This window comes from Lampetra planeri, chromosome 53, assembly GCF_965212315.1.
Source record: "Lampetra planeri chromosome 53, kcLamPlan1.2.h2, whole genome shotgun sequence".
NCBI lineage: Eukaryota > Metazoa > Chordata > Hyperoartia > Petromyzontiformes > Petromyzontidae > Lampetra > Lampetra planeri.
The window spans coordinates 8,020,608-8,042,340 of NC_136159.1; the positions used below are offsets into that span (position 1 = coordinate 8,020,608).

Here is a 21,733-nt window from a genome sequence, read left to right on the forward strand (position 1 = left end):
GAATTAACGAGGGAGACTGTGGGTGTGGAGAGGGGGGTGTGGAGAGGGGGGGGGGAGAGGGGGGTGTGGAGAGGGGGGGTATTGACCCTTCACACTTGGCATTAAGATCCAATTGCATGATATTTGTCACCGTGGACAAATGATGCCCTTTGGGGGGGGGGGGGGGGGTTCAAGAGAAAGAAATGACGATTGAATGAGTGAATTAATGTCTGTGCGGCCACCAATTAATTCATATTTGCAGAAACACATTGGATGGTCCATTTTTCGTATTTTTTTTCATGAATTCGTGGTTTGATGGCAAGTTACGATTCTTTACCGACGCCCGGTGATGCGATGATGCATCACGGTCCCACCGGCGAGAGGGCGGGGTCGTTTATTTGAATCGAGATAATATTTTATCGATTCTATTTTATTTTGGGTTCGTTAATCATCTCGTTGTCTCATTAGTAGCACCGTTTCAATCAGAGTCTTTGCGTTTGCATCAGTTGTGGATCGTCGATACCCACGCAACAACGCATGATATGAGCCGTGTGTCGTGCTGATGACGTTTGATTTTAATAGATGTACTTGGTGACAAATGCATACAACAAATACACGGGGATCATCATTGTGCCATCATTGTCTCATTAATGTCTCATCATTGTACCATCATTCTCCCTTCATTGTCTCATCATTGCATTCATCAAACTGCATTGGCAGTGATGCACATGCACAAACAACAACTCTACACATTCATCCAATATCACTAAAAGTACAGAGATAATAAAATAGACAATAGGTAACGTTTAGGGAATGACCCTTCTTCATGGCAGAGAGATCGGCAAACAGAATCAGGTTTTCAGAACAGCGTAATAAATGCATGGTGCCATGTGTGCGATGTATATGGGGTCAGGGTGGGAGGGTGGTCGGGTGTTTAAACCCATACACTGGGCTCATTGATCGATGGCTCAGTGGTTAATCCGGATTAGAAACGAGGCTTTGGGAGCGGCGTGTATTTGGGTTAAGGAGAGGAGATCGGAGTCAATTGGGTGGGGGTTGGTGGGTTGGATTGGTGGGTTGGTGGTTGGTGGGTGGTTGGGGTGGTGGGTGGTTGGGTTTGTGGGTGGGTGGGTTGGTGGTTGGGTGGGTGGGTGGGTTGGTAGGTGGTTGGGTTGGTGGGTGGTTGGGTTGGTGGGTGGTTTGGTTTGTGGGTGGGTGGGTTGGTGGTTGGGTGGATGGGTGGGTTGGTAGGTGGTTGGGTTGGTGGGTGGTTGGGTTGGGTTGGTGGGTGGTTGGGTTGGTGGGTGGTTGGGTGGGTGGGTTGGATTGGTGTGGGAGTGGGTTAGTGGGTGGGTGGGTGGGTTGGTGGGTGGGTGGGTTGGTGGGTGGTTGGGTTGGTGAGTGGTTGGGTTGGTGGGTGGATGGGTGGGTGGGTTGTATTGGTGGGTGGGTTGGGTTGTGTTGGTGGGTGGGTGGGTTGGTGGGTGGTTGGGTTTGTGGGTGGATGGGTGGGTGGGTTGTATTGGTGGGTGGGTTGTGTTGTGTTGGTGGGTGGGTTGGTGGGTGGTTGGGTTGGTGGTTGGATGGGTGGGGTGGTAGGTTTGGTGGGTTGGGTTGGGTTGATGGGCGGGGGACACGTGGCATTGTTCTGTGAAGAGGAAAACGGAGAGGAGACGGGGAGGGCGATGGGAGGGTGCGGTGCGCGTGGCTCCTGCTGCAGGACAAAGCTTCAACTCAATGTCCAAATTTTTTAACCAGCTGATGGCGAGGGGGGGGGGCAGCTGGACTGCAACCCACGTGGGTGCTTTAACGTCGCTGTCGTCTGTTATTGTTCTTGAGAAATGAGGCCTGGGTCTCCACGGAGTTTGATTTTGCAATGTCGGTCTGTGGCCGGGGAGAGTGAAGGCTGTCTCCGTTGTCGGCCAATCAGTTTCACGCACAACGCGAATATTATCAGAGCCACGTTGACTTGCGTGTTCACCACAAGCACTGTGTGTGGGTAATGCAGTACTTGCTTACTTGCAAAAAAGGTATCTATTTGGTTCTAGATTTGAAGCTTTCGTGACTGCAATGATTCATATTCTCAGGTTTTTTCGGTAAAGTCACGTAGGTAAAAACATTAAAATTAATGAAAGTAAAATAAAACAAAACAAAATATTATTATTATTATTTTTATTTTTGTTTTGTTTTATTTTACTTTCATTAATTTTAATGTTTTTACCTACGTGACTTTACCGAAAAAACCTGAGAATATCTATTTGGTCTTGATTTGAAGCTTTCGTGACTGCAGGAATCCATACTCTTTGGTTTCTCTTTGGTTTTTGGTTTCTTTCGGTAAAGTCACGTAGGTAGAAAAATGAAATAAAATAATTATTTTGTTTAAAATAAAAATAATTATTTTGTTTAAAATAAAATAAGCATTTTATAATTATTTAATTTTAAATAAAAAAATGTTATTTTAAATAAAATAATTATTTTATTTTATTTTTCTACCTACGTGACTTTACCGAAAGAACCAAGGAGTATGTATCTATTTGGTGTTTGAACATCTTAACACCTCCTGTTTAATTGGCAGAAAGGGTCAAACCTATTACAAATGTTCACACTTTAAAACTGACAAAAGGTGTCCCATGATGTGGCTGCTCACACAGGGCTATGAATGCTCTGGTACGTGTGGCATTGCCCTTGTCCTGTTCGCCTTTGGGCGTTCTCTGGCCTGACACTGGTGGTGAGACGAAGGCATCTGTGGTGGAGGCCAATCAGTTTCAAAGACGATGCACGTAACACTATCATTACATTATTATTAAAGACGATGCTTATGTCACTATAATGACATTCTTCTTGGTTCTTTCGGTAAAGTCACGTAGAAGGGAAATAATAAAATAATAAAAATAAAACATAATAAAATACAATTCTCACGACGTTTCGTTTAGTATATTGATGATATTGATGTAGTTTTTTATATTAGTTTTTTACGTGGTGGTTTGGCTGCTGCAGCTCCTTACTATTCAAATTCCTTCCCTTTATTACTGCTAACCCTACTCCCTCCCTGTGTTGCTGCTAATCCTACATAATGCACGGCATAATATGACTTTTAGATCCCCCCCCCCACCTCCTACGCATTCCACAAGTAGTGACTAATCCCATATCTGCATTTCCCATAAATATGCTAAATTTGTCTGTTGATATGCAAATTCCTTTGTCAAGGCGCCCTTCCTCCTCTAACCCAGCTTATATATATGCTGCCAAGCTTGGTGGTGTTCATTCAGACGCTGTCTTTCCGACAGACCTGTTCTTCACCTGAGGACGGCTGCTTGCGTTGTGGTCGAAACGTCGTGAGAATTGTATTTTATTATGTTTTATTTTTATTATTTTATTATTTCCCTTCTACGTGACTTTACCGAAAGAACCAAGAAGATGAATCCCTGCAATCACGAAAGCTTTAAATCGAAATATAATGACATTATTATTAAAGACAATGCATATATTATCATCAGAGCTTGTTTGTTTGGGTAATACAGTACTTGATTCCTTGAGAAAAAAATGTAACTATTTGGTGTTTGAACATCTTAAAGGGTAAAATCTAGGATTATTTTTTTTTACAAATACTTTGATACTTTCAAAAACTAATGTCGCCGTGATGTCGGGATGGGGAGTTGTTGGCTCATGTCCCCAGATGGTGCCGAGGCCTGCCCACTCGGACACTTGGACGGTAGTCGCGATCTCATCGAACGAGGCGCCGGATTTTTATTTTTTTAATCCAACCATCGAGTCACCTCGACTGCCTCTCTTCTCTCTCTCTCTGTGTCTCTGTACCAGCGTGGACGGCACCCTCGTGTTCACCTTCCGAAGCGCTCGCTCGTCACCGTGGCGTGCGCGATGACACCACCACCACCACCACCACGTGACTTTTCTTTCGTGTTGTGCGCGGTGCATTGAGCGCCACAGCGCGTGGATTTGTAGCGTTTATTTGTGTTGCTGGTGACTTTGTGTATTTCATATCGGAATCGCCTCCAATGCTGTTGCTGCTAGCGGCAATAAAAGTTGTTTAAAGGTCAAAGTCTGCCCCCCCTCTCCCCCTGTCCGCACTGATGCGACAGGAGGGGTGGACACGAGGCACATCGAGTGCGCGTCCCTCTCTCACGAACGAACGCCCCATCACGGGGTCGGGGTATTTGGCCTCAGCGGCGCTCAGCGGCAGTGACGGCCGGAAGGCTGCGAATTCAGATCCCGGCTCGGGGTTGACTCTCAACCCATCATCCCGAAAGCCGGGGTGGGGGTCGATAAATTTGAGTAACAACTTTTACGTGCGAGCCAACCATGAGTTGGCTGTCGTAAGGCCGCCCCTCCCCCTCCCCACCCCTCGACCCGCCACTATGTTTAAGTGTACCGTGTATTTAACTTCTTTAGCACCGTACGTTGCCGACCGCGCTCATCGGAGGTGCGCGGGCGAAGGACAACGAACTAAGGACAGAAAGAGCATTTCTAAAGAAATGAGTTCGTCAATCTAAGTGCGCAGCTCCACTGAGAAAGTTCCAGACGGCCGCAGATGCTGGGACCGTCTATGTTCGATGGGCAGCCAAAAGCCGCCGTCGCCGCTGCTTGCGAGGGATTATCGGAGTTGGCGTGACGATGGGTTCATGCTTCTTGACGAGATCAGCGAGGGTGTTGTGGTGGCTCGTTTGTGGCGATAACTTTGTGTGTCACGAGTGCGACGTTACACGAGATGTATTCGTTCTGCAATCAAAATGTGAACGTGGAATTTTCACCCATTGGCTTCATTGGCGCTGTAAAGACGCGAGGCAAGCGTCGCTTCGATGGGGCGGCGTGGTCGTCATTCATCAGCAGGTTGTTATTTTAGTTTCACTATAAACTTTGTATTTTATTATTTTACCAGGTAAGGCCCACTGAGCTATACAGCTGTTTTTCAGAAGCGACTTGGCTATAAATGATAGCTCATCGAAGTGACTTATCATCATCATCACGTGGAAATGTGAAGCAGCAGCCAAATGCTCTTAAACGCGTGACGTTGATTCTGAATGTGGAGGGAAAATCGGAAGACCCGGAGAAAAATCCACGCGACCACGAGGAGAGAGAGAGGGACACCGCAAACTCCAAATATATTCCAAATATTCCCGCACCTCCGATTAGCATGGCTGGCTACGTACGGCGCTAAATTAGTTGAACATGCATACACATATACAGGGGTCGTCAGGGTCGGGATTGAACCCACGACCTCCCGTACACCAGGCGAGGTAGTTAACATCTCCTAGCCACCGTGATGATGATGAGAGAGACACGCAAACTCCAAATATACAGCAGCAGTTATCGTCAGGGTCGGGATCGAACCCCCGACCTCCTGTACACCAGGCGAGGTAGTTAACATCTCCTAGCCACCGTGATGATGAGAGAGAGACACGCAAACTCCAAATATACAGGGGGCGTCAGGGTCGGGATCGAACCCCCGACCTCCTGTACACCAGGCGAGGTAGTCAACATCTCCTAGCCACCGTGATGATGAGAGAGAGACACGCAGACTCCAAATATACAGGGGGCGTCAGGGTCGGGATCGAACCCACGACCTCCTGTACACCAGGCGAGGTAGTCAACATCTCCTAGCCACCGTGATGATGATGAGAGAGACACGCAAATTCCAAATATACAGCAGCAGGCATCGTCAGGGTCGGGATCCAACCCACGACCTCCTGTACACCAGGCGAGGTAGTTAACATATCCAAGCCACCGTGATGATGATGAGAGAGACACGCAAATTCCAAATATACAGCAGCAGGCATAGTCAGTGTCGGGATCGAACCCACGACCTCCTGTACACCAGGCGAGGTAGTTAACATCTCCCAGCCACCGCGGCTTCTCATCGTCGCCCTTCTTCCTCGGCAGGTCCCTCTGAAGGCGATCGAGCGGGAGCTCACGTGCCCCATGTGCAAGGAGCTGTACGCGACGCCGCTCCTGCTGCCGTGCCAGCACAGCGCCTGCCGCGCCTGCATCAAGGACGCGCTGCTGCTGCTGGGACGCGGATCGAGCCCAGGGGGGGCTCCCTTCCAGGTGGGAGATTGGGGGGGGGGGGGGGTGCCGTATCTAGAAGAGAGGAGCTCACACACATGCAGGGTGATGGTGGTGTGCGAGGGGGAGGTTTGTGAGTCTCCCTCTCTCTTTCTGTCTCTCCATGAGTCTCACTGTGTCTCTCTCTCTCTGAGTCTCACTGTGTCTCTCTCTCTGAGTCTCGCTGTGTCTCTCTCCATGAGTCTCACTGTGTCTCTCTCTGAGTCTCACTGTGTCTCTCTCTCTCTCTGAGTCTCACTGTGTCTCTCTCTGAGTCTCGCTGTGTCTCTCTCTCTGAGTCTCACTGTGTCTCTCTCTGAGTCTCACTGTGTCTCTCTCTGAGTCTCACTGTGTCTCTCTCTCTGAGTCTCACTGTGTCTCTCTCTCTGAGTCTCACTGTGTCTCTCTCTGAGTCTCACTGTGTCTCTCTCTGAGTCTCGCTGTGTCTCTCTCTCTGAGTCTCACTGTGTCTCTCTCTGAGTCTCACTGTGTCTCTCTCTGAGTCTCACTGTGTATCTCTCTGAGTCTCACTGTGTATCTCTCCGAGTCTCACTGTGTCTCTCTCTGAGTCTCGCTGTGTCTCTCTCTGAGTCTCACTGTGTCTCTCTCTGAGTCTCCCCCCTCTCTCTCTGAGGCTCACTGTGTCTCTCTGTGTCTCGCTGTGTCTCTCACTCTGAGTCTCACTGTGTCTCTCTCTGAGTCTCTCTGTGTCTCTCTCTGAGTCTCACTGTGTCTCTCTCTGAGTCTCACTGTGTCTCTCCGTGTTTCGCCAAGTCTCGATGCATCTCTTGAGTCCGCCTGTGTCTCGTCGAGTCTCCGAGTCTCACCGAGTCTCTCGAAGTTTCGCCGAGGCTCTGCGAGTCTCGTTGAGTCTCTTTGAGTATTTCTGTGTCTCTCTGGGTCTCGCTGAGTCTCTGGGGAGGTATCTGAGTCTCTAAGTGGAAAGTGTCTCCGTGTCTCTCGGAATTTGTGAATGGAGTCTCTTTCTGGATTTACTAGTTTCTGTGGCGGTGCCTGTGTCTCTGAATAGATAATCTCTGAGTCTCTGAATTTTGAGTCTCGGAATAGAGAATATCTGAGCCTCTAAATAGAAAGTATCTAAATCTCACTAGAATTCTAAAGTGGAGGCTAAAACTGGAGGACCCGGAGAAAAATCCACGCGACCACGGGGAGAAAGAGAGAGACACACAAACTCCAAATATACAGCAGCAGGCGTCAGGGTCCAGGGATCGAACCCATGCCCTGCTGCATACCATGCAAGGCAGTTAACATCTCCTAGCCACCGTGGCAGCCCTGTGATAACCCCCCCCCCCCCCTCTGTTGACCCCCCCCCCCCCCCCCCGCGTGTTGCAGGCGCTGGCCCAGGAAGAGCAGCACGGATCTCAGCACTCCTCTCCGGGCCTGACGCCCACCCACAGCCCCCGGGGCCCCAAGTCGCCCGCCTCAGGCCCCTCGCCGTGCAGCCCGGGCTCCGCCGCGGCGTCTCCTGTCGGCCTCGCGGGGCCCCTGCCGCCGCACGCGGACCGCGGGGAGGCCAACAGCAGGGCCCAGCGACCCGGTCAGTGGGGGCCCCCACAACACCCACCCCCCCCTCCGCGCGCTCCACCCGCGGCAGTTCATCGGTTATCCCGAAGTGCGATAAAGAAGGGCACTTGCCCGAAACGTCGCGTATTGTACTTTGTGTGTGTTGGGGGGCGGGGGGGGGGTGGTCCTTGTGGTTCGCGCGCTGAGCTGCGAACCCGGCGACCCGAGTTCGATTGCCGCTGACGTCCAGCACCAACACCAGTGACGATTTATCTGAACCGGTCCTGGGCTTCCTCCACTAGGTCGACTAGGCCTCAAATTAGTACCTTGGTGCGGTCTGTAAAATCGTCGCCACTGGGGAAACAAAGGCGGCCGGGAGTGGTGCTGGGCACCCACCCCCTCGTGTGCCGTGCCGATCTTCATAGGTTACTCCTCGCGAACAGCACTTGCCACAACAGTCTGTTAATGCTACACGGGGGGATCTTTGTCTTTGTATTGTCCTTTAAGACCACAGTGTCATTGGTGAATGTTTTGAGTTTTTGCGAAGTGTGTTTGGACACCGCTGCCAACGCAGCAGCAACATCAGCAGCAACATCGCCAACCCCCCCCCCCCCCACGTGGTTAACCTTCATATACCACAGGTGACGATTCTGCCAATCGTGAAACACTGAAACAAGTGTACACACAACACCTTGAAACATAATGGCTTATAAGAACGTGCAAAGATAAGCTATTTCAAATAATTATGATGAGTGGTTATCCGGCGTTTTAAAACATCTGGCCACCCCTTCCCCCCCCGAAGTGGTGTGATAATCGATTATCTACCGTACGTGTGATGATGTTGGTCTCTTAACTTCGATTTTGATATGTTCATGGTAGTTTTCACGCGAGGTTCAGAAGCGATAATTATTTATTTATAATGGAGGAATCCGATTACCTATGAAGCTACTTTTTACCCACAGATGTCAAGTAGGGGGCCACGGGGTCAGAAAATTATAAACACTCAAGACTATGAAACAACAATAATCGGTTTTACCCTTTCTGGTAATAAAACAGGAGGTGTTTAGATGTTCAAAAGGCAAATAGAAACCTTTTGCGAGGAATCAAGTCCTGCATTAACCACACAGTACTTGTGGTGAACATGCAAACAGACATGGTCTGATAATATTTGCATTGTCTTTGAAACTGATTGGTTTACACCAGAGACAACCTTCTTTAGGGCCTCGTTCCACCAGTGTCAGACCAGAACATGCCAAAAAAGGTGAACAAGATCAAGAGGATGAACGTATCAGAGTATTCATAGCTCGGGGTGAGCAGTTACATCACGGGACCTTTTTTGCCCGTATCAAAGTATTTCAAACAATAATCGATTTTAGCCTTTCTGGCAATAAAACAGGAGGTTCTCTTTGGTTCTTTCGGTGAAGTCACGTAGAAAGAAAAATAAATTAAACCAATTAACTTCTACGTGACTTTACCGAAAAAACCAACGAGTAATTCCTGCAGTCACGAAAGCTCCAAATCAAGTTTAAAACAGGAGGTGTTCAGATGTTCAAACACCAAATAGAAACCTTTTGTAATGAATCAAGTCTGTGTTAACCACACAGTACTTCTGGTGGACATGGAAACAAATGTTGATGATATACTTGGTTCTTTCACTACCTCACCTGGTGTCGGCCAATCAGTTCCAAAGACAATGCAAACATCATCAACATTTTGATTTAAAGCTTTCGTGACTGCAGGGATTCATCTTCTTGGTTCTTTCGGTAAAGTCACGTAGAATGGAAATAATAAAATAATAAAAATATAACACAATAAAAATTCTCACGACGTTTCGAATGCAACACAAGCAACTATCATCAGGTGTGAAATCCACAGCAAGTCGAAACGTCGTGAGAATATTGATTGTTTTATATTTTTATTATTTTATTATTTCCCTTCTACGTGACTTTACCGAAAGAACCAAGAAGATGAATCCCTGCAGTCACGAAAGCTTTAAATCAAAAGGTTGATAATGTTTGCATTGTCTTTGGAACTGATTTGCCTACACCAGGTGAGGTAGTGATACAAATCTCTACGTAGGCAAGCCACGTGACAGCGACGTCACCGCCACCATCACCACCATCACCATAGCAACAGATTCAAGATGTAATTTTAGACGTCGCTATCCACTCAAATGTCTGCTCAGAAGCAGCGTTGATCATCGTCCGTTCCTTTTTCAAAGGAGTGAAGGTGGCGGCGGCGGAGTGTTTACGATGTGCGGGTCGATGGTTCTTTGAAGGCGCCATTCGTGGCATCGCGTTGCCGCATCAGCCACGTGGCCCGGCCCCGATTCGGCTGATGGCCGACCCATTGTCGGCGTGGGACGGTGAAACCGGGTGAGGTTCGACGGTTGAGAGAGACGCTCGTTTCGTGACTTCGGCCGCACCGCAGAACTCTCGCCTCCATCTCTCGCCTTCAATTCGTATTTGCGGCGTCGAGCGAGGCTCTGGCTGGGATCCAGAAGGGGGTGGACCGACCCAGCGGTCCCTTCGTAGCGGTAGGGCGCACCAGGATGAAGTGATCCGTGAAGCTGCCACCGAAGATGTTTTTCACGTCGAGAATTCTTCGCCGGAATATCACTGCGGTCGTTACTTTCGCTCGTTTGCCCGGGAAATCCTGACTTGGGTCTCAAGACTCGTTTTGTAAGGAGGGTGCTGCCTAGGAAGGGGACCGATGCTGCTGCTGCTGCTGCTGCGTATTATCCCGATTGACAAAAAAACCGTGAAAATGAAAACTACTAAATATTACATGTAACTAAAAGTAAAATGATACCTTTAAAATAATCCAGGAGAGTAGACATTCAAAACATAACAAATCACCAGCAGCAACAACAGCAACCACGACGAGAACAACGCCGACGACAGCAGCCATCGCGCTGATGCTGACAGGCGCCTACGAAATGGAAGCAACGACTCCCACGGATGATACGAGGACAACCATAAACCATGTGACAAGTCGCGACAGCGGCCTCGACAGACTGACGGAGACGCGAAGTGACTGGGCGGAGTGGGGCGGAGTGGGCACCGGGTGGGAGAGATGCGGGCGGGCGAGTGGGGCGAGTAGCTGTCCACCCAAGCCCTACCGCTCACACTCCACCCCCACCAAATATTGCGACGCTGCGACCTCTTGAGCGCACGACACAGCGAGAGAGAGAGAGAGAGGTCGCTCTGGCGGTGCGGGGATCGCTTCACAAACCCCGTCGTGACGCTGAACGGTGTCGTCACCTGTCAGTCGGGGCAATGCGATGCGGAGTCAGTTTATCACGGAGGCTGTCGCGGACGAAACAGGAGGAGGATTTCTCCACAAACTCTGACTGTCGCCTGATGATGCTCGTGGTAATTACTGGCTGTCACGTGATGATGCTCGTGGTAATTACTGACTGTCACGTGATGATGATCGTGGTAATTACTGACTGTCACGTGATGATGCTCGTGGTAATTACTGGCTGTCACGTGATGGTGCTCGTGGTAATTACTGACTGTCACGTGATGGTGCTCGTGGTAATTACTGTCTGTCACGTGATGGTGCTCGTGGTAATTACTGTCTGTCACGTGATGGTGCTCGTGGTAATTACTGTCTGTCACGTGATGGTGCTCGTGGTAATTACTGACTGTCACGTGATGGTGCTCGTGGTAATTACTGACTGTCACGTGATGGTGCTCGTGGTAATTACTGTCTGTCACGTGATGGTGCTCGTGGTGATTACTGACTGTCACGTGATGATGCTCGTGGTGATTACTGACTGTCACGTGATGGTGCTCGTGGTGATTACTGAATGTCACGTGATGATGCTCGTGGTAATTACTGAATGTCACGTGATGATGCTCGTGGTGATTACTGAATGTCACGTGATGATGCTCGTGGTGATTACTGACTGTCACGTGATGATGCTCGTGGTGATTACTGAATGTCACGTGATGATGCTCGTGGTGATTACTGACTGTCACGTGATGGTGCTCGTGGTGATTACTGAATGTCACGTGATGATGCTCGTGGTAATTACTGAATGTCACGTGATGATGCTCGTGGTGATTACTGAATGTCACGTGATGATGCTCGTGGTGATTACTGACTGTCACGTGATGATGCTCGTGGTGATTACTGACTGTCACGTGATGGTGCTCGTGGTGATTACTGAATGTCACGTGATGATGCTCGTGGTAATTACTGAATGTCACGTGATGATGCTCGTGGTGATTACTGAATGTCACGTGATGATGCTAGTTGTAATTACTGAATGTCACGTGATGATGCTCGTGGTAATTACTGAATGTCACGTGATGATGCTCGTGGTGATTACTGAATGTCACGTGATGATGCTCGTGGTAATTACTGAATGTCACGTGATGATGCTCGTGGTAATTACTGAATGTCACGTGATGATGCTCGTGGTGATTACTGAATGTCACGTGATGGTGCTCGTGGTGATTACTGGCTGTCACGTGATGGTGCTCGTGGTGATTACTGGCTGTCACGTGATGGTGCTCGTGGTAATTACTGGCTGTCGCCTGATGAAAATAAAATAAAACATATTTTATTTTATTTTATACCTACGTATGGATTCCTGCAGTCACGAAAGCTTCAAATCTAGATTAAAAGTTGTTCAGAAAAATGGAAGGAACCGGACAGAGAGGAAGACCTAACGGAGAATGTGCTTGACGATGACGACGACGTAAGACATGGGTGCCAGTAAGATGTGGCCACTTCTTTGAGCATTTTGGCACCACAAGACAGAGAAAGCAAAGTGGAAACAACGAATGGCGAAATGTACAATGGACACCACCTACTGCGGGCTGTGTGTCCGTGAATCGTGATGATCGTGGTAGTTGGTGGTGGCAGTGATGATGATGATGATGAAAATCGTCTCTGCTCATCGCCTTTCTCGACGATAATTGCAACGGCCCTTAAAATGGAGCGGGTAAAATTCAACAGGTAATCTTGTCCGCTGCGAAGAAGGGCCGGTGGTTAGGAAGAGATGAAGAACTGAATATGCAAGAGGCAACGTGACGGATGACGGCCCTTCGTCAAAGCGCGTCGTCTAATGTACCACGACGTTAAACTTCTGTCGTGGCAATGGCTCTGCACCAGGTTTGACCTCGGGTGCCGTGGTGGCGAGGTGGTAACTACCTCGCCTGGTGTACAGGAGGTCCTGGCTTCGATCCCGACCCTGACGCATGCTGTGTATTTGGAGTTTGCGTGTCTCTCTCTCATCATCATCATCATCACGGTGGCTAGGAGATGTTAACTACCTCGCCTGGTGCACAGGAGGTCGTGGGTTCGAACCCGACCCTGACGCCTGCTGCTGCTGTATATTTTGAGTCTGCGTGTCTCTCCCTGTCATCATCATCACGGTGGCTAGGAGATGTTAACTACCTCGCCTGGTGTACAGGAGGTCGTGGCTTCGATCCCGACCCTGACGCCTGCTGCTGTATATTTGGAGTTTGCGTGTCTCTCTCTCTCCCCGTGGTCGCGCGGATTTTCTCTCCACATTGAGAATCAACATCACGCGTTTAGAGTGTTTGGCTGCTGTATATTTGCACGTGATGATGATGATGATGATCGCCAGGGTCGCTTCTGAAAAAACGCAGCTGCATAGCAGCTCAGTGGAGGCCTTACCTGGTGAAATAAAAACATATTAGTTGAATAGCTTTAGTTTCAATGCCCCACCGAGCCCATTGCTGCTGCTGCTAACGTCAACTCACTGCTCGCTTGTCTTTCTCAGTGCGTCTGACGAGGGAGCGCTCCTTCTGGAAGTCAGGTAACCCTTGCCGACACCTCTCGCTCAGCGCTCACTCGATCTCTGTCCACCTCGGCCGCTACGAGCGTGGCCACGCGTAACGATCGTAAACAAAGTGAACACGAATGTGCCCAGGTCATACTCTTAGTTTTTTTCGGTAAAAGTCACGTAGGTAAAACAATGAAATTAAAAGTAATACAAATAAAATAATATTTAATATTATAAATTTTAATATTATTAATTTTAATTTCATTTTTTTTACCTACGTGACTTCACCGAAAAAACTAAAGAGTATGGATCCTTGCAGTCACGAAAGCTTCAACTCTAGAAGTGCCCAGGTCAACTAAGTGAGAACTCTCGGGCGGAGCGGAGGGGGGGGTGACGAGGTGACGAGGTGACGAGGTTTCCACTCGAGCGGCCGACCCGGTTAATGCCGCGCCTGGGCGCGTTGACAGCAGCCGGCGTGCGCGTGGCCGCTCAAACGAGCGCCGTTTGTTCCGCGCTCGGTAGCCAGGCTCCTAGCGCAGCGCCGCTAACCGCTACGCCACCGCTCCCCCTAGGGCACACACACACACACGTACACACACACACAAGTATACACACACACGAGTACACACACACACGAGTACACACACACACAAGTACTCACACACACAAGTACACACACACACACACAAGTACTCACACACACATGTATACACACACACACACACACGAGTACACACACACACACAAGTATACACACACACACACAAGTACACACACACACACGACAACACACACACACACACACGAGTACACACGCGGACGCACACGTGGGCACACAGACACGGGCACAGACCCGGACAGCTGGGTTCCATAAGGGGCCGTCCATAAATGACGTCACGCACCTAGGGGGGGGGGATCAGACATTTGTGACGATGTGTGACAGGGGGGGGGGGGTTGAGAAATGTGACATCACATCAAAATGCGCATCTTTAAATAAATATAGACAACACGTTCTACTTAATTCAATAGACTTTTTAATAAATGTTTTCTCCTACAACATCAGAATGCAGCGCCACATAAAACACGCACTACAATGACAATAGTTTAAAGCGATTTGAAACATGTTTTTGGGGGGGAGGGCAGAGCTTTGTGACGTCATATTTGAGGGGAGGGGGGGGTCTGACTTTGTGACGCCGTGTGACGAAGTAGGGGGGGGGGTCGGTCAAGTGGTAAAAAATCGTCCAAAATCGCGTGACGTCATTTATCGACGGCCCCGAACCTTTCGACTCAACAATCTCCCCCCCCCCGCCCCCGCCCCCCCACCCCACCGGGGGTGCCCAGGCTACGCGACCTACCCCGGCCACCGCCGCACCCCCCCGCCGAGCCCGCGCCCCCCGTCCGCCTTCCCGTGCCCCGTGTGCCAGCGCGACGTGGAGCTGGGCGAGCGAGGACTCGCCTCGCTCTGCCGCAACTTCGCGCTCGAGGGGGTCGTGGAGCGCCACCGGGTGGCGCGGGGGGGCGCCATCCCGTGCCAGGCGTGCCGCCCGGCGGCTGCGGCTGCGGCGGCGGCGTCGTCGTCGTCCCGCGCCGCCACCAAGAGCTGCCTCGACTGCAAGAGCAGCTTCTGCAAGGCGTGCTTCAAGCTGCACCACCCGTGGGGCACGCCGCGCGCGCAGCACGAGTTCGTGGCGCCCACCACCAGCTTCAGGCCAAAGGTGGGCGGTGGGCGGGCGGGTAGGGGGTGGGTGGGCAGGTGGGCAGGTGGGGAAGTGGGGAGACTGGCAGGTGGGTAGGTGGGCAGGGGGGCAGGCGGGCAGGTGGGCAGGTGGGTAGGTGGGTAGGTGGGCAAGTGCTCTATAAATATATATATTGATTAATTAAATATTATAATAATAAAGCTTCCTGACACATCCGTGAATGGGGTAAAGGCGTCAGTCACATCGCTCCTAGCTCGCCGTTTGGAGACTCCTGGCTGGGCGCAGCGAGTAGCCTCTGAGGACTCCTCACCTTCACCCTCAAGGGCAGGCCTGGCAGTGGTGGTGCTGGTGGTGCTGGTGGTGCTGGTGGTGGTCGTGATGCTGGTGCTGGTGGTGGTTTTGATTGTGATGACAATGGCGGTGCTGGTACTGGTGGTGATGATGGTGGTATTGTTGGTGGTGGTTTTGATTGTGATGACAATGGCGCTTGTAGTGCTGGTAGCGCTGGTGGTGATGATGGTGCTGACAGTGGTGGTGATGATGGTGGTGCTGGTGGTGATGATGATGGTGGTACTGGTGGTTGTTTGATTGTGATGACAATGTCGCTGGCAGCGGTGGTGGTGATGATGATGACGGTGCTGGCGGTGGTTGTGGTGGTTGTGACGGTGATGACGATGGCGCTAAATGAACTTCACGGCACGCCGCGTTCCTGGGGCCGGCAGCCGAGGGGGAGGAGGAGGGGGAGGATGAGGGGGAGGAAGGGGGGAGGAGGAGGGGGAGGAGGAGGAGGGGGAGGAGGAGGGGGAGGATGAGGGGGAGGAAGGGGGGAGGAGGAGGGGGAGGAGGAGGAGGGGGAGGAGGAGGAGGGGGAGGAGGAGGAGGAGGAGGGGGAGGAGGAAGGGGGGAGGAGGAGGGGGGGAGGAGGAGGGGGAGGAGGGGGAGGAGGAGGGGGAGGAGGAGGGGGAGGAAGGGGGGAGGAGGAGGGGGAGGAGGAGGAGGGGGAGGAGGAGGAGGGGGAGGAGGAGGAGGAGGGGGAGGAGGAAGGGGGGAGGAGGAGGGGGGGGAGGAGGAGGGGGAGGAGGGGGAGGAGGAGGGGGAGGAAGGGGGGAGGAGGAGGGGGAGGAGGAGGAGGAGGAGGGGGAGGAGGGGGAGGAGGAGGGGGAGGAAGGGGGGAGGAGGAGGGGGAGGAAGGGGGGAGGGGGAGGAGGGGGAGGAGGAGGAGGAGGGGAGACGACGCCGAGCGGGAGGGGGAAAGCAGCGTGGCGTGGCCTCGGTCAGCACAAACGAGGGACAAGCGGCAAATACCTTAATTCCGTTTCACCTTCTCGTGCCCCCCACCCCACCTTCACCACAGTACCCTCATATACTCGCCCACTTAGTGCACTGGTCTTGATGCACTGGGCCTCTCTGAGTGCGGGGTTTTGTGATATATATTTTGTATATATTTTTAAAAGGACTGTGTTGCTAAATCTGACCAATTGAGATGGCATTGCAAATTGTGGAATTTGGGGAAAGATGGAGGGGGTGGAGGTCTAGATTGATTTTTTCCTTCTTTATTTGACATGAGATGGGTGATTCCGACATTCGGGACGTGGGATCAAATGGGTGATTCTATCTTGATTTGAAATTTTCGTGCCTGCAGGAATGCAAACTCTTTGGTTCTTTCGGTAAAGTCACGTAGGTATAAATATAAAATAATGGATTACGATGTTTCGATCGCAACACAAGCAATCGTCATCAAGTAGAAAGAGACAGCCGTAGAACTGTTCAGAGGTTCTGAGCGCGGTGGCTTTTTGAGGACAGTGGTGGCGGCTCTTGAAATTCAGAAAGGAAATGGGTCTGCGTGTTATTGTGGTTGCCAGTTCACCATGGGAGTCTAGTTCACCATGGGAATCCAGTTCACCATGGGAGTCTAGTTCACCATGGGAGTCCAGTTCACCATGGGAGTCCAGTTCACCATGGAAGTCCAGTTCACCATGGAAGTACAGTTCACCATGGGAGTCCAGTTCACCATGGGAGTCCAGTTCACCATGTAAGTCCAGTTTACCATGGGAGTCCAGTTCACCATGGGAGTCTAGTTCACCATGGGAGTCCAGTTCACCATGGGAGTCCAGTTCACCATGGGAGTCCAGTTCACCATGGGAGTCCAATTCACCATGGAAGTCCAGTTCACCATGGGAGTCCAGTTCACCATGGAAGTCCAGTTTACCATGGGAGTCCAGTTCACCATGGGAGTCCAGTTCACCATGGAAGTCCAGTTTACCATGGGAGTCCAGTTCACCATGGGAGTTCAGTTCACCATTGAAGTCCAGTTCACCATGGGAGTCCAGTTCACCATGGGAGTCCAGTTTACCATGGGAGTCCAGTTTACCATGGGAGTCCAGTTCACCATGATAGTCCAGTTCACGATGGGAATCCAGTTCACCATGGAAGTCCAGTTCACCATGGGAGTTCAGTTCACCATGGAAGTCCAGTCTACCATGGGAGTCCAGTTCACCATGGAATTCCAGTTTACCATGGGAGTCCAGTTCACCATGGAAGTCCAGTTCACCATGGGAGTTCAGTTCACCATGGAAGTCCAGTTTACCATGGGAGTCCAGTTCACCATGGAAGTCCAGTTCAGCATGGGAGTCCAGTTCACCATGGAAGTCCAGTTCACCATGGGAGTCCAGTTCACCATGGAAGTCCAGTTTACCATGGGAGTCCAGTTCACCATGGAAGTCCAGTTTACCATGGAAGCCCAGTTCACCATGGGAGTCCAGTTTACCATGGGAGTCCAGTTCACCATGGAAGTCCAGTTCACCATGGGAGTCCAGTTCACCATGGAAGTCCAGTTCACCATGGGAGTCCAGTTTACCATGGGAGTCTAGTTCACCATGGGAGTCTAGTTCACCATGGGAGTCTAGTTCACCATGGGAGTCCAGTTCACCATGGGAGTCCAGTTTACCATGTGAGTCCAGTTTACCATGGAAGTCCAGTTCACCATGGGAATCCAGTTTACCATTGGAGTCCAGTTCACCATGGGAGTCCAGTTTACCATGGGAGTCCAGTTCACCATGGGAGTCCAGTTCACCATGGGAGTCCAGTTCACCATGGGAGTTCAGTTTACCATGTGAGTCCAGTTTACCATGGGAATCCAGTTTACCATGGGAGTCCAGTTTACCATGGGAGTCCAGTTCACCATGGGAGTCCAGTTCACCATGGAATTCCAGTTTACCATGGGAGTCCAGTTCACCATGGGAGTCCAGTTCACCATGGGAGTCCAGTTCACCATGGGAGTCCAGTTTACCATGGGAGTCCAGTTCACCATGGGAGTCCAGTTTACCATAGGAGTCCAGTTCACCATGGGAGTTCAGTTCACCATGGAAGTCCAGTTTACCATGGGAGTCCAGTTCACCATGGGAGTCCAGTTCACCATGGAAGTCCAGTTCACCATGGGAGTCCAGTTTACCATGGGAGTCCAGTTCACCATGGGAGTCCAGTTTACCATGGAAGTCCAGTTCACCATGGGAGTCCAGTTCACCATGGGAGTTCAGTTCACCATGGGAGTCCAGTTCACCATGGGAGTCCAGTTCACCATGGAATTCCAGTTCACCATGGGAGTCCAGTTCACCATGGAATTCCAGTTTACCATGGGAATCCAGTTTACCATGGGAGTCCAGTTCACCATGGGAGTTCAGTTCACCATGGAATTCCAGTTTACCATGGGAATCCAGTTCACCATGGGAGTTCAGTTTACCATGGGAGTCCAGTTCACCATGGAAGTCCAGTTTACCATGGGAGTCCAGTTCACCATGGAAGTCCAGTTTACCATGGGAGTCCAGTTCACCATGGAAGTCCAGTTTACCATGGGAGTCCAGTTCACCATGGAAGTCCAGTTCACCATGGGAGTCCAGTTTACCATGGGAGTCCAGTTCACCATGGGAGTCCAGTTTACCATGGAAGTCCAATTCACCATGGGAGTCCAGTTCACCATGGGAGTTCAGTTCACCATGGGAGTCCAGTTCACCATGGGAGTCCAGTTCACCATGGAATTCCAGTTCACCATGGGAGTCCAGTTCACCATGGAATTCCAGTTTACCATGGGAATCCAGTTCACCATGGGAGTCCAGTTCACCATGGGAGTTCAGTTCACCATGGAATTCCAGTTTACCATGGGAATCCAGTTCACCATGGGAGTTCAGTTTACCATGGGAGTCCAGTTCACCATGGAAGTCCAGTTTACCATGGGAGTCCAGTTCACCATGGAAGTCCAGTTTACCATGGGAGTCCAGTTCACCATGGAAGTCCAGTTTACCATGGAATTCCAGTTCACCATGGAATTCCAGTTCAACATGGGAGTCCAGTTCACCATGGAATTCCAGTTCACCATGGAAGTCCAGTTCAACATGGGAGTCCAGTTCACCATGGAAGTCCAGTTCACCATGGAATTCCAGTTCACCATGGAAGTCCAGTTTACCATGGGAGTCCAGTTCACCATGGAAGTCCAGTTTACCATGGGAGTCCAGTTCACCATGGAAGTCCAGTTTACCATGGGAGTCCAGTTCACCATGGAAGTCCAGTTCACCATGGAATTCCAGTTTACCATGGGAGTCCAGTTCACCATGGAAGTCCAGTATTCACCGCCACGGCTCTCGTTGTCGTTGTGGTTGTTGTGGTGCGAGTGACCGCGTGCTGCTTGTGCTGCAGGTGCTGCTGTGCCCGGAGCACGAGGCGGAGCGGGTGACGGTGTACTGCGAGGTGTGCCGCCGGCCCCTGTGCCACCTGTGCAAGCTGGGGGGGGCCCACGGCAACCACAAGATCTCATCCATCACCAACGCCTACCGCACGCTCAAGGCGAGCCTCGCCAGAGGGCGAACAGCAACAACAACAAACAACAACAGACAACAAACAACAACAACAAACAACAACAAACAACAAACAGCAGCAAATAACAGCAACAGCAAACAATAAAAAATAGAAAACATCAAACAGACAACATACAACAGCAAACAACAACAACAATAAACAGCAGACAACAACTAACACACAACAACATCAGCAACAAACAACAACCAACAACAGCAAACAACAACACATAACAGCAACTAACAAACAACAACAAACAACTCCCCAGAGGAGGGGAAGGGGGGCACAGTGGCGAAACAAATGAAGACAAAGATCCCCCGTATAGCCTCAACAGATTGTTAGGGCAAGTGCTGTTAGCCAAGTGGCTAACACGTGCTGATGCTTAAATGCACACCGCATCAGCTGCTCGTTTTTAAGGCTGAGTCGGCCTAGCGGAGGGCCAGCACCGGTTCGGATATTTGGTTTTTGCCAAGATTCGTAGGGCAGTGCAGGGCTAACCACTGTGCCACTGCTCCGTCCCCCTTACCCTCCTCCCTGTAAAGTATTTTTAATGAATAGCTCGTGATGTCTATACCACACTCGAAACACGCTCCACGTTATGAGGACGTCACGGTGGCTAGGACATGTTAACTACCTCGCCTGGTATGCAGGAGGTCGTGGGTTCGATCCCGACCCTGACGCCGGCTGTCTATTTCTACTGTGCGTGTCTCTCTCTCCCCGTGCTCACGTTGATTCTCCGGTCCTCCAGTATTTTTCCCTTCACATGTAGAATCAACATCACCGTTGAGCGTATTTGGCTGCTATACATCCTCATTAGTTGAGCTATCATTTGGGATGCTGCTATAGGCTGGCTCCGATTAGGGATTGTTGGCGTAAGGCACTACCACTAGAGTGCAAGGCACACCCCATCCATTTCCACCTGATGATTGAGCCACTTGGCTGAGCTATCATTTGCGATAGGCCAAGGTCGCTGTTGAGAAAGATCTCCGCAGCTCAGCGGTTACCTTTCCCGGTCAAGTAGGAAACCGATTTTTAGTTTTTGTTCGTTCACGCCGTGGCTAAAACCCAACACCGCCCTTCACTTTGCGCATGGAAACGAGATCGACTACACGCGGACATTCAACCGTCGCTGTGCATCATGGCCAAATGAATGAATTACCGATGCTGCTGCTGCTGCGTTAGCAGTGGTGGTAAACAAACAACAACAACCTTAACACATTTCGATTTAAAGCTTTCGTGACTGCAGGGATTCATATTCTTGGTTCTTTCGGTAAAGTCACGTAGAAGGGAAATAATACAATAATACAAATAAAACATAATACAAAAAAACCTCAACACACTCGTCAATAACAACACTGCGGCCTTGAGAGGACATATACATATATAATAAATGGCGTTTCGGGCAATGACCCTTCATCATGGCACGTAGATCCCGTGCTATGATAAACTTAAACTTTTTTTAGAAAATTATTTTACCGGGTGAGGCCCCACCGGGCTAAGTCGCTCTTTTTCAGAAGTGACAGCTCAGCGAAGCGGCTGATTACCATCATCATCATCATCACGTGGACATTTATAGCTGCAGACAAATCCTCTCAAGCGCGTGGTGATGTTGATTTTAAATGAAGGGACACGAAACCGCAGGACCTGGAGAAAAATCCACGCGACCACGGGGAAAGACAGCGAGGGACTTTTGACTTTTAAACAACTTTTATTGCCGCCAGCAGCAACAGCACTGGAGGCGATTCCGATATGAAATACACAAAGTTACCAGCAAACAAATAAACAAACGCTACAAATCCACGCGTTGTGGCGCTAAAAGCACCGCGCACAACACGAAAGAAAAGTCACGTGGTGGTGGTGG

At 50.5% G+C, this 21,733-nt stretch overlaps 1 protein-coding gene across 1 annotated transcript in view; it reads left to right on the plus strand.

The window, feature by feature from the left end:
* Nucleotides 1-21,733, plus strand: part of TRIM46 (tripartite motif containing 46) — a 37,012-nt gene that overhangs the window by 5,192 nt on the left and 10,087 nt on the right. The window contains exons 3-6 of the mRNA XM_078617196.1: nucleotides 5,878-6,042; nucleotides 7,393-7,597; nucleotides 14,669-15,042; nucleotides 19,714-19,860. Coding sequence (XP_078473322.1) covers nucleotides 5,878-6,042; nucleotides 7,393-7,597; nucleotides 14,669-15,042; nucleotides 19,714-19,860 — 891 coding nt within the window. The remainder of the gene's footprint in view (nucleotides 1-5,877; nucleotides 6,043-7,392; nucleotides 7,598-14,668; nucleotides 15,043-19,713; nucleotides 19,861-21,733) is intronic.